General features: G+C 38.3%; 1 protein-coding gene and 1 long non-coding RNA gene across 5 annotated transcripts in view; one reads left to right on the forward strand and one right to left on the reverse strand.

The window, feature by feature from the left end:
- GOPC (golgi associated PDZ and coiled-coil motif containing) overlaps positions 1-18437 on the reverse strand; it is a 42746-nt gene that overhangs the window by 17769 nt on the left and 6540 nt on the right. For all 4 annotated transcript variants that reach the window (XM_063813380.1, XM_001162917.7, XM_009451897.5 and 1 more), the window contains exon 2: positions 1042-1206. In XM_063813380.1, the coding sequence (XP_063669450.1) occupies positions 1042-1206 (165 nt within the window). The remainder of the gene's footprint in view (positions 1-1041; positions 1207-18437) is intronic.
- Positions 1-18437, forward strand: part of LOC134810364 (uncharacterized) — a 59118-nt gene that overhangs the window by 8391 nt on the left and 32290 nt on the right. The window contains exon 2 of the long non-coding RNA XR_010158162.1: positions 7072-7132. This is a non-coding gene — a long non-coding RNA (uncharacterized LOC134810364). The remainder of the gene's footprint in view (positions 1-7071; positions 7133-18437) is intronic.

An 18437-nucleotide genomic window follows, 5' to 3' on the forward strand; every position in this document is an offset into this window, starting at 1 on the left:
AGAGTTAGAAAACTTAAGAGTTTAACTTAAAATTATTTTCATGAATTTTAACACATCAGTACTAATTAACCAAATGAAATTAACTGAAAACAAATAAAACTTATAAATGTATTACTCTCATTATATCATCAACATCATTTCATGTCCTGCCTCTGCCAAGCAATAGCTGTCTTATTTATTGCTGTGTCCCATATAGGAACAAAATATCTGCTATCTCTTACACACTCAAAACATATGTGGTACACAGTGGCAGGAAAAATGCTTACAATATATTAAGAGCAAAAGAAAAGAATGTGCTACTGGTTGGTACCCAATTCCATTTCTTACTTCTTCCTTATTAACAGACTCCAGTTTTACTGGAAGTGGCCATATGGCCAATAGGAGACTGACATGCAGCTGGGGATGGTCAATGAAATGCTGGCAAAAATTACTGAGAAAGATTTAATAATAAGTTCTTTAAAGAAGGCTAACATCATGGAGAAGCATCTTTTTGCCCTTTCCTTAGATTAATCCTTCTTCCTGCCTGAAATGCAGACATGAAGAAATCCTGAGGATGGAAACCATAAGCTAAAAATGGCAGAGCACAGTGATGGAGGGAATCTGGATCTCTAATATTTGTGGAGCTGCCGTATCAACTCTAGACTGCCGGTCTCAGATTTCATTTCACAGAAAAATAAGTACTATTCAAGAATAATCCCAATGTTACTTGGGATTGCTGTTATATGCAACTGAATTTAATCCAACTGATACAGTAGGGCAAAAAAAAAAATCTTATATGTTATAATCACAAATATCTTTTAAATATATTTATACATATATTTTAAATAGGAAAAATTCTATCAGTTGATTGTTGATATCACTGATTATCTATAGGTGATGAGATTGTAGATTATCATAATGATCATAAACTTTATATTTCTTATATTTTCTAAATTTCCCACAATAAGCACATATATTTTATAATTTAAAAGTCTCATTCAAAATTGTCCTCTACACCCTGTAAAATACATGCAAGGGCATGTCACTCTCTAAACTACTTACCAATTTTGCCTTAATGGTACCAGAGTCAACACTTTGACCAGTTTTAGCATGAAGCTGCAGCTGAATAGAGTGCAGCTGTAAAAGCTGATCATGTACTTCTTTCTCCAAAACAACTTTCTCTGCTTGGGTTTCTGTCAGTTCAGATTTCAGATCCACCAACTGTGCCTTATAAAGAAAACAACAGAAGAAATTAAGGATGCTTAATTTTCTTTCTTTTGACTAATAATTGTTATTCAAGAATGACAACAGAGAGACCACCTTTGAAATAAATACACAAACATTAGAATAATATTATCCAAGATACAAGACATCCATCTAAACTGACAGAAAATCAATAGTGTAAGTCAGATATTTCGGTAGCAAGAGAAATCCACTATAAGCTGTATCTTCTAATAACACAGAATGCTACTTCCATTTTACTTTGCTTACTTTAAGAAACCTTTTTACTGTTTCACCTTTATCTTCAAAGCTTATGAAAACGCAAAACTATGAGGTGGTTCACCATGTGGTAGAGACAATGTGTGCTGTGGTGGATCACTAACATTAACAGTATTAGAGAATATGTCAGTAAGTGAGTTGTGTTCTGTCTTCAATCCAACGAATACTAGCCCAAATCATCCCAATCATTATCTAGTAAAGTTATTTTAGGTGCTAAGGTATCAACTTCTGAGACTATGGTAAGCCTAAAGATCAGAGTTAACTGTAAGTCTTCAGCTTTAGCATAACAGAGCAACTCATCAGGACCACTTACCAATTCAGTTTGAAGTTTTCATTTTTGCACAATTGATATATTGTTTTACAATTGTGCACAGGATGTGTCCCTTGTGTTTTTGATTTTCCCAGCTAGCCAGTAGATTAAAGATCAAGACATGCCTTTGTTTCCTATTCAACTCAACATAATTTTGCTAAGCATCTAAGGGCCCAGAACTATGCCAGCGCAATGAGAAAAAAAATTGTAGATAATATTTTTAAAAATCATAGATCATAATTTATGCCCTTGACAAGCTTTCATATCAACTGGGTTGATAAATACACGTGTGGACCAACTAAAATAATGTGGCAAGTTATATACAGAGAGAGAACTGACCCAGTCCCAAGGAATTCAAACTAAAGGAAGGCTTAAAGAAGGGAAATAAGAAAAAGATTCATACTGAAAGTGAGTTTAGAAGGGCTTTGAAGGAAAACAACAACATGGACAAAATAGAAGCAGTAATGAAATACAGACATGGGAAGACTAGCAAAGGCAAAGTGGCAGAGAGACCAGAAGCCTCTCTGAGCGTAGATAGGGATCAGATAATTGGAATATGTCTCTATATCCCAACTGCACCAACCAGTGCCTAGTGCATAAAAGATGCTCAAATTTAAGTATCTGTAAAGTTGAAATAAATTCTAATACTAGCCCTGTGATTCTAGATAAAACATTCTGTCTCAAGTTCCCTCAGTTTAAAACAGTGATAATATCCATGGCTTTGACTATTCTCATAAGATTATTAATCTTATATACAAAAGAACTTATTAGATTAGGAAAATGTTATTATCGAGGAGACTAAACTACCTCAAGGGATGGTATACTGACAGACTGGATATGACCCGATAGGAGAAATGAAGCTGAATACAATGAATGGCTTTGGATGATAAACTAAAACTGATATTCAATCTAACAGGAAATCATTCTATGCCCTAAGTGACATTTTTTGTTTTTATTTTTAATAATAACTTTATTGAGATATAATTCAATATCATAAAGTTCACTCTTTTAAAGTAAATAATATAGTGGTTTTTAGTATATTCATGAAGTTGTACAACCATAGTTACTACGTAATTTTGAAGCATTTTCTCTCAATGGCATTTTAGCAACACTATTAAGGAAGTGAAGACAAGGACACAGTAGCAACGTCCTATTTGTAGCTTATCAAATGACATGTTATCATGGTAACTTTGTAAATGAAAATAAAGGATTTTACGATGCTGAAAAGAAATCATTAGCAATACTTAGTTACAGTGTGATCTAGTACAGTGGATGTGCAATGGAAGATTAGGTCAAGAATAATGCAAGTATTTCCAGTTTTAAGAATAATGAAGCCATTGATGGAAACAGTAAGATTAGGATGACAGCTTATATAGACATGAGAGAAAGAAAAAGATAAATTTAAGTTTTAGGCATGCTGATTTTGTGTCAACCATGATATAATCAACAGGGAATATTCCACAGAATGTAGGAAATAAAGAAAATAAATAAGTGAAAAGGTAGGATCTGGATTAACACTAGGAGCACAGAGATGTGAATTCATATCCTATGAGTTACAGGGAGAACAGAGTATCAAGGACTGGGATGGCCCAAGAGGTAGAAGAAAAGAAGCAGCATGCTATAAATTAACCAAGATGTGGCATAATATAAATAGTGGGCTGCCTCTTGCTTTTTTACTTCCTGGAGATCACTCCCTATTAATAAAACTTCTTCATTCCTTTTTTTTTAAATAACTTTTTAATTCATATATAAACATATCGGGGAAGTACACAAGTAACACATTACAAAAAATACCTATTTAACTATCACTCAGATCTTGAAAAAAAAAAAAGGGCAGTGCTAGCACCCCAGGATCCTTCTTTTGACTCGCTCCAATCACTGCCTCCACCTTCATCCACAAAGGTAACCATCAGAGTATATACTGACTTCTAACACCATAAATAGTTTTGCCTGTTTTTGAATGTTTGAGTATGCTTATAAGATTTGTTCATAGCTTGTTTTGCATAGCTGCACTTCATTTTCAGCAATATTGTATTCACTAAATAAATATATAACATTACTATTTTTCATTCATTCTACTTTCCCTCAACTTAATTCTACTTCTCATTCTACTTCATTCTACTTTGGATGGGCATTTGTGTTGTTTTGAATTTCTGACTATTAAAATGATGTTGCTATGAATCTATCTTTTGATACATATTGCATATATTTCTCTTGAGTATATATCTAGGAGGGAAGCTTCTGGGTTACAGAGTATGTACGTTAGACTTCAGGAGAAAAGGTCACTTTTCCAAGTGATTGTAGCAACTGACATACCCACCATGTATAAGAACTTTGAGAGCGTCATATCCTTGCCTTCACTTGGCATTGCCAGTATTTTTCATTTTAGCAACTCTGGTAGGGATGCAGTGGTATATTGTTGTGGTTTTAATTAAAATTTCCTTATTGCTAATAAGGTTTAACTGCCTTTTCATATGTTTACTGACCATTTGAATACCCTCTTTTGTGAAGTACCTGTGTTAGTCTCTTGCCTATTTTTCTAGAGTTGTCCATATTTTTCTTGGTGGTTTGTAAGTTCTCTCTCTCTCTCTCTCTCTCCCTCCCTCCCTCTGCCTCCCCCCCCCCCCCCCACACACACACATTGATAGAGGCAGGAGGCAGAGAAATTCTAGGCAGATGGGGGTGTGTCCTCGGCAAAACCCCATCTTCAAGCCTAAAAGCTGAAGCCCAAAGTGAGAACTTCCATCCCTGTGTGCCCACTCTCTCCCGACTGGTTCTTTCTGAATAAGGTCTTTTTACCAATCAAATGTTGTTTTTTCTAAAACTACCTATGGCCTGCCCTGCCCCCTATCCTGTGCCAATAAAGACCCCAGACTCAGCCAGTAGAGAGGAGAAGCAGCTGGACTTCGGGCACAGGCATCATGACTTCAGAGATGGTAGCTGGACATCGGAGAGAGGCAACTTGACTTCAGGGGAGAGTGACATGCCCTTCCCATCCCCTTTCCAGCTCCCCTCTCTGCTGAGAGCCACTTTCATTCCCTCAATAAAATTCTCTGCATTCACCATCCTTCAATTCATGGATGAAGGATGGTCAATGCAGAGAATTTTATTGAGGGAATGAAAGTGGCTCTCAGCATGAATTCACATTACCTCATTCTTCTTGGGCACCAGACAAGAATTCGGGACCCACCAAGTGCAGGTACCCAAAAAGGCTATCACACTGGCCCTCTGCCCTTACTGGTGGAGGGCAGCTGCCCCCAAAAAGGCAAAAGGTGCAGTGAGCTGATAATACACTTCTGTCCAGCAGAGCTAAGAGAACCTTGTAACATGCCCTCTGGAGCCTTGGGATCGCAGGCACCCAGACCTGGATGCTGCCACAGGGCCTGCATGGAGTTTGCTCCTGCAGGTACTAAAGCAGCTGGCCAGTTCCTACACCTGCTTGCCTACACACTCCCTCCCATGAGGGGTGGAGTGCAGCAGACCCAAGTGAATCAAGTTTGCTCCTGCCAGTGCCAAAGCAGCCAGCCAGTTCTCATACTCGTTTGCTCATGTGCTCCCACCTGCCAGGAGTTGAGCAGGGTGGGCTGAGTAAACAGGGCAACCCTGTCGTGAGTACCATGAAGGTGTCAAGAAAATATCCTGCATCAATATGAACTCCTTTATTGGGTATGAGTTACAAATACCTTCTCCCATCCTGTGGCTTCTTTTCACTTTATAAATGTGTATTTCAATGAACAGAGTGCTTAATTTTAATGCAGCTCATTACGTTAATAGTTTCCTCCCCAACAGTAAATGCTTTTTTGGCATGAGTTCTACCTTATCTGGTATCAAGTTTGCAACTCCTGTTTCATTTTATTTGCAATTTACTCAGTATAATTTTGTCTGATCTTTTGTTTTTAGCCTTTCATCCTATTTGTCATGTTATATTTGTATATAACATAACACACATGTAAAGTCTTCATCGCTCTCTTTGGTGGCTTTAAAAATGTACCTTTTTTAAATCTTCTGGAAGCTCTGTATCTTTGCTCTAATGATTACTGTGACATTATATCCTAATTTCCTCTTTTGACTGTATTTTAAGGTATTATCTTTAAGGTATTATCCCTTCTATGAGAACTCATGAAATTAGCTAGTTGACATCTCACTTCCCTCACTCTTCTCAAACATTTAACAAAGTGTTATCCTTCTATTCCCAGCTAATAACTATGAGTGATCATCAAGCTTATTTCACATTTTCAGAATACTCTTCTCCCATTTTGAGAATTGAAAACAAAATCTATATTGCAGCACATATAGCATTCAATATTATTCCATCATCTTTAACTCCAATAGTCTTTGTTCTGCTATTAAATATATTCTATGCTCAGTACCAGACCTTTAATCAAAGCTACTCCAATGATTTCAGCTCATTCCCAGGAATAGATTTATCAGAAAGGTTTCTTTGGATTAGTGGGAAAACAACCACAACCTCAAAGTGTTTTTCCTATTCTCTCATTCCACAATAATCATCACAGAAACTTCTGTAACCAAATGTGGGGGATTTCACCCCACCAACAAACAAGCAATCAATTTTGCAGCAGACATCAGTTGGGTGTCCTCCAATTCAATTTTGACACTATCTACCTGGAGATACTGTCAGATCCCACAGATTGAGGGCTCTGTCCTACAAGACTGCCCCATTCTTTTCAGACACTAGTTGCAAGTCTATGCTTCCAGAACTTCTGACTGAATGGCTTCAAGTTGGGGTTCCCACATTTCCCTTTTTAGGTTCAATTAGTTTGCTGCAGCAGCTCACAGAACTCATGGAAGCACATTTACCATTTTATTATGAAGGATGTTACAAAGGATACTGATAAAGAGATGCACAGAATAAGGACTGGGGTAAGGGACACAGAGCCTCCATGCCTTCCCTGGGGGCACCAGCCTCCATGAACTTCCATGTGTTCATCTATCCAGAAGCTCTCCTAACCCTGTCCTTTTAGGTTTTTATGGAGGCTTCACTACACAGGTGATATAGTTTGGATGCCCGTCCCCTCCAAATCTCATGTTGAAATGTGATTCCCAATGTTAGAGATGGGGCCTGGTGAGAAGTGACTGGATGGATCATGGGGCAAATTCCTCATGAATGGTTTAGCACCATCCCCTTGGTGGTAACTGAATTCTCACTCAGTTCATACGAGATCTGGTTGTTGGAAAGTCTGTGACCTCCCCCACCTTACTCTTGCTTCTTTTCTTGCATGTGATCCATCTGCTCCCGCCTTCGCCTTCCACTATGACTGTAGGCTCACTGAGGACCTCACCAGAAGACGCTGGCATCATGCTGCCTGTACAGCCTGCAGAACTGTGAGTCAATTAAAATTTTTATAAATTATCCCCGTTTGATATTTCTTTATAGTGACACAAAAACAAATTAACATAAGAGGCATAACTGGTTTAAATACTGGCTACTGGTGATCAACTTAATTCTAAGCCTCCTTCACTCTCTGGAGGTCAGGCACCAAAATCAAAGTAATTTTTTTATTCACAGTTTCCTATTAATCCACTTGCCTAAACTTTAATCCTCTACCTGTATTATTTTCTAAGAATCCACAACAACTACACAATTTTCATTTTAAATATAAGCAGGTTTTTATTTTTTTAACTGTCTTATGGATAAATACTCCAATTATTTTACCTTAAGCACCCCTCAAAAGCCTCATGTTTTGAAGGAGGAGCAAACTAAGCCAAGAAATTTGTGAACATCAAGTTGCACAGCATGAAAATTGGATGCAGCTCAATCATTACTTTTAGCATGCCATAGAGCTCTTTTGATAAAGTTTTAGAAGGTCCAAGCTAACAACCTAAAACATCTTTATTTTACACATGAAGAAACTGAGACCTAAGAGATTATGTGAGATGCCCCAAATTACAAATTGCATGGTATTAAAACTCAGACCTCCTCCTGACATCCTTTGTAATTCTGGCAATAATAGAAAAAATGGGGAAGATGTAGTCCATGAGCTCCAAATGACAGCATATTCCCCAAATATCAGAACTAGACAAAGCTTTAACTAAACAGCAGATTCTGAACCCCATACACATACCCCATACCCATACACATGCACAAAGACAGGCACTGGTACTTGTGAGCATACACAGGTATGAATACACAGACACACCTGTAGGCATGCAAACAGGAACAGATGCAGGTACAGATATGCAAGCAAACAAAGCACACATTCCCCAAGTTGTTTAGGAATTATGAAGAAAATAGTTGACTCCACATGGCAATTTAACTATAATGAACTATAGCACAAAAAGCTGCTGATAAAGGTGTAAATATTATGTCACATCTACCTATAATTGCTTCTACACCTTTTGTTTTAAAGTATGTGTACAAAAAGTAATCACTTCACCTTTTAAATATCTGTATTCTCTTTATGTTTTAAAATGTTAATTTAGGATGAAAGTACAGATTGGAATTTAAATCTCTAGCAATTATACCATTTAGTGTCAATATCCCAAATTTATCATAGACATCCATCTACTTTTCAAAAGGCTTTAAACCTCATATAGTCAAAAAAACAAAAATGTAAAAAATAAAAATCATATAGAGATGGCAGGATAACACTATAAAAAATACTAACGTATTAGTTATTGAGTACTATATTAAATTTAATATAGTAAATTGAGCTTCCAATTAATAAGAGAATCTTTACAGATTATGCAAATCCGCTTTTCTCATTAGAGGAGGCAATTCCATTTTATCTGGCAAAACTGTCTTTTTTCCTGGAACTAAACTTTTAAAAGAATGCATCACAGAGATTCTTTTTTTTTTTTTTTTTTTTTTGAGATGGAGTCTCGCTGTGTCACCCAAGCTGGAGTGCAGTGGCGTGATCTTGGCTCACTGCAAGCTCCACCTCCCAGGTTCACGCCATTCTCTTGCCTCAGCCTCCCAAGTTAGCTGGGACTACAGGTGCCCACCACCACTCCCAGCTAATTTTTTGTATTTTTAGTAGAGACAGGGTTTCACTGTGTTAGCCAGGATGGTCTCGATCTCCTGACCTCGTGATCCGCCCGCCTCAGCCTCCCAAAGTGCTAGGAACAGAGATTCTTACATAAAAGATCCTAAGCTACCTGACAGACAACAGAGGCAGAACCATTCTTCATAAGACCTTTTCTCTTGTGACAAAAGTCAAGAAGAAAATGTAACTAATGAAAGCCATTTTGATCCATTCCTTTTCTTGTACACCTTCAAAATATCATTTAACTCATTCACTTTATTATAAAAAATCTCCCTCTATTTTTTCTTTCTTCTATGTGCCTGAGGTGGTCAAAATCACAGAAATCTAATGAGTCTTACTCTAAAACACAAGACTATGACCAAACAGAAAATATATTCAAAGGTCAAATTGAAAATCTCTGCCATCCCTCAAGATAGGAAATAATACTCCTCCTTACTTCAGGTCAGCTCTTGAAGCAGTTATCTGGTCTATGAAAGTTCTGTGAGAAAGCTGTATCTGTTCACTCTATTTTTTTTCCATCCAACCATAATGACCACTAAGTTCATCTGCCATTAGTTCTCCCCCAAAAAATAACATTCTACAGTCTAGACAAGCAAATGTAATCCTCATAATATACTCTGAGAGATGCACTTTTTATCCAGATATGACAACTGAAGTACATAGAGGTTAGGTAACTTCACCATGGTCATTAAAAAGCCAGTAAACCAGGCATACATAACTACTAGAGAAGCTAAGGCAGGAGGATCACTTGAGCCCAGAGTTTGAGGCCAGTCTGGGCAACACAGCAAAAACCCCATTTCTTAAAAAAACCAACCCCCCATAACAGTAATAAATAAATAAATATATATATATATAAAACTACAAATTGTAATGAGCTGTATGAAAGAAACTAAGAGAATTAGCAGAGTGGAAGTGTATGGCTATTCTTCTGGGAAGAGTTTTGATTATTACTAAAGCAGCAGGTCCCAAGGTCTATGGGACATTTTCAGGGGATCTGAAAGGTCAAAACTATTTTCATTATAATAAAACATTATTTGTCTTTTTCACTATGTTGACATACTGAAGGTACAAAAGTAATGATGAGTAAAATGTTGGGATTTTAGTACAAGTCAATGCAGTGGCACCAAGCTCCATCAGTAGTCATTGTAGTCTTTGCTGCTATGCACTTATAGTTTTTGTCACTGTTGATGTTTTGTTTTACTTTTTTTTTTTTTTGAGACAAGGTCTCACTGTGTTGTCCAAGCTGGGCTGCAGTGGCATGATCACAGCTCACTGGGGACTTGGAACTCCTGAGTAGAAATAATCCTCCCACCTCAGCCTCCTGGGTAGCTAGGACTACATAAGCACATGGTCATTTTTAAATTTTTTTGTATTTTTTGTATTTATTTAAAAATAGGTCTCACTATGTTGCTCAGGCTAGTCTTGAACTCCTAGTCTAAAGTGATGCTCTCACCTTGGCCTCTGTATTAGTCTTCACTGCTATAAAGAAATACCTGGGACTGGGTAATTTATAAATATTATTATTATAAACAAAAGAGGTTTAAATGCCTCATGGTTCCACAAGCTGTACAGGAAGCATGGCTGGGGAGGCCTCAGCAAACTTTTTTTTTTTGAGACATTGTCTCACTCTGTCACCCAGGCCAGGCTGGAGTGTAGTGGCATGATCTTGGCTCACTGCAACCTCCACGTCCCAGGTTCAAGAGATTCTCCTGCCTCAGCCTCCTGAGTAGCTGGAATTACCACTGCTCGCCACCACGCCCAGCTAATTTTTGTATTTTTAGTAGAGATGGGGTTTCACCATGTTGGCCAGACTGGTTTTGAACTCCTGACCTCAAGTGATCTGCCCACCTCAGCCTCCCAAAGTGCAAGGATTACAGGCGTGAGTTATCCTCTATTAAGCCAGGAATTTAAAGGTTTGAAAAAATATAAAACAATGCTATTCTTCTAAAACATTTTTTGGTTTTAGAAAATATAATTACATTTTAATTTAAAATCATTTATATTAACATGTAATGAGTTTATTGTAGTTATTTTCAAATGATGTAATAAAGTTTTCTCAGTTTAATTTCTAATACAATAAATTCTACATTTATACTTTTTTTATATTTTATATTTTTATATATTTATACATATAACCCACATTAAAAAAAAAAAGAGCTCTTTGGGGTTCTCAAAATTTGTAAGAATGCAAAGGACTCCAGAAACCAAAAAGTCTGAGAACCTTGACTTAGACCTTCTGAAAAAAGGCTCATGTGGCTCCACCATATAGAGTAGGGGTAGGCAATCTTTTGGCTTCCCTGGGCCACACTGGGAGAACTGTCTTGGGCCACGCACAAAATACACTAACACTAATGATAGCTGTGAGCTAAAATTAAAAAGAAAAAACAAATTACGCAAAAAAATCTCATAATGTTTTAAGAAAGTGTACGAATTTGTGTTGGGCTGCATCCAAAGCTGTTCTGGGCCACATGCAGCCCACAGGCTGCGGGTTAGACAAGCTTGAGATAGAGTAAGAGGAAAGAATGGTAAGATACATCATAGGAGGGATACCCAAATGTCAGATCATGCAGAGCCTGTCTGCCAAAATTAAGAGCTTGAATTTTATTCAAAAAGCAATTGATGAATTTATGTTTTCTTATTTTTTATTTATTTATTTTGTTGAGATGGAGTTTCGCTCTTTTTGCCCAGGCTGGAGTGCAATGGTGCAATCTCGGCTCACTGCAACCTCCACCTCCCGGGTTCAAGTGATTCTCCTGCCTCAGCCTCCCCAGGAGCTGGGATTACAGGCATGTACCACCATTCCTGGCAAATATTTTATTTTTAGTAGAGATGGGGTTTCACCATGTTGGTCAGGCTGGTCTCGAACTCTTGACCTCAGGTGATAACGCCCACCTCAGCTTCCCAAAGTGTTGGGACTGCGCCCAGCCCTAATGTTTTTTTTTTAAAAGGCAGCTATGTGTAATATGAGAGACAACATGAATGAACAGAGTTGGGGGATGTGAAATGGAAACCAGTTGATAAATCTGACAAGTAATTTGCCGTAAACCTCAAATGAAGATCCAATCAATAAAAAATGTTTCCATTTTAATTTCAAAGCACTCAGTTGCTCCATGATCAAACTGGAGATGGGGTGGGGAGGACAATCAATCTACTCAATATTTTAGGAATATCACAAGTACTAAATCCATACTCAATATTCTTATTTCATGATGTTTAAAGTTATTTTCAATCAGTTTCAATTTTTTCCCAAAATAAGATACCATGAAATATTAACTCACAAATTATATGCTTGTGAATTATATACCAGGGGAATAAATGAACCTGAAGATCAGTCTTTCAGCAATGGAGCAGGCACTGTATACATGAATATAGAGTCAACAAGACAGATACCATCCTAGCTCTCATGAAGCTTATATTACGGAATGATTGTGGGTAATCTTTGAAGATTTATAGCAGAACACCAGATGTGTTTCAAAAAATTCATTCATTCAAATAAACATTGAGTACTCACTGTGTATCACAATCTGGGGACAAAAAGATGAATAAGACATGGATTCTAGAAGTTCTCTATTAGGAAAAGATAAGAATGTATTTCCAGGCTGGGCATGGTGGCTCACACCTTAATCCCAGCACTTTGGGAGCCCAAGGCAGGTGGATTGCTTGAGCTTAGGAGATCGAGACCAGCCTGGGCAACATAGTGAGACCCTGTCTCTACAAAAATTACCAAGAATTAGCTGGGCGTGGTGGTATATGGCTGTAGTCCCAGCTACTCAGGAGGCTGAGGTCAGAGGATCACTTGAGCCCGGGAGGTCGAGGCTGCAGTAAGCCATGATCGTGTCACTACACTCCAGCCTGGGCAACAGAGTGGGACCCTGTCTCAAAAAAAAAAAAAAAAGATAAAAAGATTACATTTCCAATTGTGATGCAACGTGTGGTAAGCACTATTTGAAAGACGTGTGATGTACCAATTCAAAAAGAGGTAAGGGGAGGTAGTCAGAAAGAAGTTCTCTGAGCTTTGAATGGAGATCTGCTAATACAGGGAGTGGAAAGGGAAAGGTGAGATATGAAAACACCTGACAGGTGAAATAGGGAATAACTAGATCAAAATGACTGGTATTTAACACATCAATTCCAAATTTTGTTTTTGTTTTTGTTTTTTTTTTTTTGGAGAAGGAGTCTCATGCCATTGCCCAGGCTGGAGTGCAGTGGCATGATCCCAGCTCAATGCAACCTCCACCTCCCAGGTTCAAGCGATTCTCCTGCCTCAGCCTCCCGAGTAGCTGGGATTACAGGCATGCGCCACCACACCCAGCTAATTTTGTATATTTAGTAGAGATGGGGTTTCACCATGTTAGCCAGGCTGATCTCGAACTCCTGACCTCAGGTGATCTGCCCACCTCAGTCTCCCAAAGTGCTGGGATTACAGGCGTGAACCACCACACCCGGCCCCAAATGTCCAATTTTAAAAAGGGGCCAAATACCAATTCTGTAATCCTTATATAAACCAATCTGATATCTATACCAAAGGAAGTACTCAGCAATGTGGTTTGGGAGCATGGAAGCAAAGAATACAAAAAACAAACAAAAAGCTCCTAGAAACCAAAATAAGTTCACAAAAAGATAATGCTGCCTTCTAAATCAGCTTCACAAAGCATTTGATGGTTCAAACTATTTCCCCTAAAACATGGTTCTGACCTTCAAACAGCTTACATTCTAGAGGTAGAAAGATGTGGTAACTGCTAATTATAGTACAATGTAACAAATCTAGCAGTACAAATAAGTTCAAGGGCTTAGGGCAGCCTCTGCCTATAAACAGCAGAGAGGAGTGGAGTAAGGAAAGCCCTCTCTGAGACAATGACGTAAGTGGAGTCTTGAAAGATGAGTGTGTGTTTGATACTGTAGACAAAGGGTACAGAGAAGGCATTATACACCAAAGCCTATGTGAAAGTACAGGTGCCATAAAAGAGCAAGGCCTATTTACAGAACTGCAAATAGACCAGTTTTATTGAGGCAAAAGCAGCTAAGAAGGGGTGATAAGAGATAAGGAGAGATAGACAGGCACACTGATCACCGGGCCAAAGAATTTGAATTTTAGAGAGATACAGAAAGAAGAATGACAGAATTAGGTTTGTCTTTTTAAATACAAACCACTAATATGAATCACTCTAGAATGATCAGGCAACCAAAGGATGGTTTGGAAGGAATAATGATTAGGAGACTATGTTAGGAACACGCAAGAAGAATAAGGACCTTAATTATGCAAAATATCCTAATCTTATCTCATTATCTTTCCCAGACCTGCTCCTCCTTTTCCTGTATTCCTTACTTCAGTAAATAGTAATGTATAAACTTCCTAGGGCTGTTACAAAAAATTAGCACAAGGCTGGGCACGGTGGCTCACGCCTGTAATCCCAGCACTTTGGGAGGCCAAGGCGGGAGGATCACTTGAAGTCAGGAGTTCGAGACGAACCTGGCCAACATGGTGAAACCTTGTCTCTACTAAAAATATAAAAATTAGCCAGGCATGGTGGCTGGCGCCTGCAATCCCAGCTGCTCAGGAGGCTGAGGCAGGAGAATTGCTTGAACCCAGGAGGCAGAGGTTGCAGTGAGCCGAGATTGTGCCACTGCACTCCAGCATGGGCAACAGAGTGAGACTCTGTCAAAAAAAAAAAAAAATTACCACAAACGTGGTGGCTTAAAACAACAACATTAAGTTTATTCTTTCACATTTCAGGATGCCCCAAGTTTGAAATAAGGTATTGACAGGGCTGGCTCTTTCTGGAGATCCTGTGCCTCTCTCCTAGCTTTTGGTGCTGTTGGCAATCACTGGCATCCCTTGGCTTGTAGATACATCACTCCAATCTCTGCTTCTATCATCACATAGCCTTCTTCTCTGTGTCTGTGTGTGGCCTTTTCTGTCTCCTATCAGCACACTTTCATTGGATTTAGGGCCCCCTCTAATCCACTATAATCTTACCTCCATCTTTACATAATTACACCTGCAAAGACCCTCTTTCTAAATAAGGTCACATTCTGAGGTTTTGGGGGTGGATATGAATTTTGGAGGGATACGATTCAACCCACTACAGATACTGATCAATCATTTCCCAAACAGAAATGCAGTGTTATCCTTAACCCTTTCTCTTATCTCCTGCATCTACATAATTATCAAATCCTGTCAATTCTCCTTCCTTAGTCTTCAATTTATCTCCTTTTCATCAGCCCCATTACCACTTTCACTTCAATAACACACTTGTCTGTATAACAAATTCCTTTGCTATAACATTGAATAAACCTAGTTATTACTCTCATTACTGTGCCTGTACCTAAACAGATATGCATTGCTAGAGAAAATCACACAACAGTACAGACCGGTTGCACCATAATTTATGATAACTAACCCCAAGCCATTCCTCAACAATGCCTGGCAGTCCTGTTTCTCTGGCCAACTGGCTCTCCCACTCTTCCATAACTATCTCAAACCTCTTCTGCTAGCCTCATGCTCTTACTCTCACCCACTTTCAGCAACTGACGTGGGCTCCTATTTTACAGAAAAAAAAAAGCCATCAAACAGAAACTTCCACAACCTCCTACTGTCCGCTCGCATTCTCTCCCTCTTCTAAGTAGCTGTTATTACAAAATCTTACTAATATTAACTACCCCACTCTTTTTCTATATTTGGCTTTTCTCTCAAGTAGATGCTTCTCACAGACTTATGTTTTATTTGTTTTTATTTAAAAACAAAATGAAAACAAAACCTCCCTTGTACCCTACAATCTCACTTCTTGCTATCTATTCAGCCACACTCACTCTTTCTGTCTGCTTTTCTCTCCACCTCCTCCATCCCCCATCAGACATAATGTGTTTGTGCAGAGACTGATTTCTCTAGCTCCGTAGCCTCAGGCCTCTTACTTAATCCCTGTAAAGTTGGAGTAACTATACTAATAAACCTGTTTCCAGGACTGTTGTGAGAATTGGATGAATCAGTCTATGTAAAAGACTCAGAAGAGAGGTTGGCCCATGGTAACTGATCAATAAAGTTGGCAATATTGTTATTGCTAATAATATAACACATTCATCTATCTATTCAGGCAACCAGCTGCACAAGATTGTCACTTGGATTTATCCTGAACTCCCTCATCCCTCTGTTCCAATCCATCTCTAGGTTTTTTTTATTTTTACCTCTCCAGTTTCTCTTGTTCTGAATACCTTCTCCTACCTCTATTATCTTACTCCACACTATCATAATCTCACATAAACAGAAACCTTCTAAACAATTTTCTGCATTCATTCATGTCATTCTCTGCAATTTTCTCCATACCATAGTCAGAGTGAACTATTCTAACTTCATATCTGAGGCTACGAACTGGTTTAAAAGACTTCCCACGATTATGATAAAGCCCCAAATATTTTTGCATGGCCATAAAGTCATGTAGAAATAGTCCCTCCCTGTCTGTTCAAACTTATCTTGTGCCTTGCTTCTTTTGCCCTCTTCTCTTGTTACACATACCAACTATCTCTCGAATCTTCAAATGCACTATGCGCTTGCCCACCACAGGTGCTTTTCACTTCCCATTCCCTCTACTGCAATGTTGAATGGCATTCCTATTTCTCTTAGCTTAATTCATTCCTATTTACACATAATTCCTTTATGTCTTAGCTCAATAACTTCGTCAGGGAAGCCTTCTCTGACATCCCAAAATAGGGTCTCATTTACTCTTATGTACCTTTCATAGTATTCATCAAAGTTGCAATTTCTCATTTACATGATTATTCTCCCAACAAATTCCTCCAATATAATCCAAACTCCATAAAAGCCATGACTACATCCCTTTTTTGCTCTCCATTGTATCCCAAGTGCCCAATACAGCATCTGGCACATAATTCGTGTTCATAAGTGCGTACTGGATCAATATTAAACTTAAGCTTCAATGATGCAAAACAGCCTATTTAAAAATAGGACAGATTTAAAGCAGCAAAGGGACAAGCATATCACCAGTTCATTATCAATGTGGCTCTAGATCAAAGTTAAAAGTTTCTCTACTGTTGGCTATGAATAGTAAATCACTTCAAAGAGATACTAACGGAGCAATTGCTGAGGGAAAGGAGGATGTGAAAGAAGGTGTATTGTTGTGCTGTTACTTTAAAAAAGGAGTAACAGGCAGAACACTCTTTCAAGGCAGAGGTGAATTTTTTAAAGTATTGGTTCACAATCTTTATTCTATTCCAACACACCTACTACTGCTAGTATTACTATTCCTACTGTAAACCTAAAAGGAAAAGGCTGAGGCACAAAATATACTTTAGTTTACCTGAGCCAAAATGAGGACAGCTACTCAACACATATTTCCCAGATGCCTGGGGAGTGCTCTGGCACCTGAGTTACAAGCAGATTTTAAAGGGAAAAAGGAACAAGGCAGATACAAAGTTGCTTGATAAGAATTCTCATTGGTTTACAATCACTGATTAGTGACTGGCTATTCATTGTTGCACTATAAGGTATGACTTATGGTGTCCAGCATATGGTATTTTATGGCTACGTGGCATCAGTTAGTCTAAATCCTACATAGAAGGTGGCTTCCAGAGATAATTGCTTAGGTCAAAAGGGAGTGCCATAACTGCGGTTTCATTCCAATGCCTCTCTAGGCCTCACAATGGAAAGGAACTCAGTTGTGTTTTGTTTTGTTTGTTTGGGTTTTGTTTTGCTTTGTTTTTTCAATAGGTTTCTGGGGAACAGGTGGGGTTTGGTTACGTGAATAAGTTATTTAGTGGTGATTTCTGAGATTCTGGTGCACCCATCACCTGAGCAGTGTGCACTGTATCCAATGTGTCATCTTTTATCCCTCATCCCCTTCCCACCCTTTACTCCAGATCCCCAAAGTCCATTGTATCATTCATATGCCTTTGCATCCTCCTAGCTTAGCTCCCATGTATGAGTAAGAACATACATTTTGTTTTCCACTCCTGAGTTACTTCATTTAGATAATGGTCTCCAATCAATTCCACCCAGGTTGCTGCAAGTGCCACTATTTCATTCCTTTTTATGGCTGAGTAGTATTCCAGGTGTCTGTATATATACACACCATATTTTTTTAATCCACTTATTGATTGATGGGTATCTAGGCTGGTTCCATATTTTTGCAATTATGAGTTGTGCTAGTATAAACGTGTTTGCAAGTATCTTTTTCATATAATGACTTCTTTTCCTCTGGGTAAATACCCAGGAGTGGGGTTGCTGGATCAAATGGTAGATCTACTTTTAGTTCTTTGAGGAATCTCCACACTGTTTTTCATAGTGGTTGTACTAGTTTACATTCCCACCAACAGTGTAAAAGTGTTCCCTTTTCACCACATCCGTGCCAACATCTATTTTTTTAATTTTTTTGATTATAGCCATTCTTGCAGGAGTAAGGTAGTATTGCATTGTGGTTTTGATTTGCATTCCTCTGATCATTAGTGTTGTTGAGCATTTTTTCATGTTTGTTGGCCATTTGTATATCTTCTTTAGAGAATTATCTATTCATGTCCCTAGCCCTCTTTTTGATGGGATTGTTTGTTTTTTTCTTGATTTGTTTTGAGTTCCTTGTAGATTCTGGATATTAGTCCTTTGTCGGATGTACAGACTGTGAAGATTTTCTCCCACT

This window comes from Pan troglodytes, chromosome 5 (genome assembly GCF_028858775.2).
Source record: "Pan troglodytes isolate AG18354 chromosome 5, NHGRI_mPanTro3-v2.0_pri, whole genome shotgun sequence".
NCBI lineage: Eukaryota > Metazoa > Chordata > Mammalia > Primates > Hominidae > Pan > Pan troglodytes.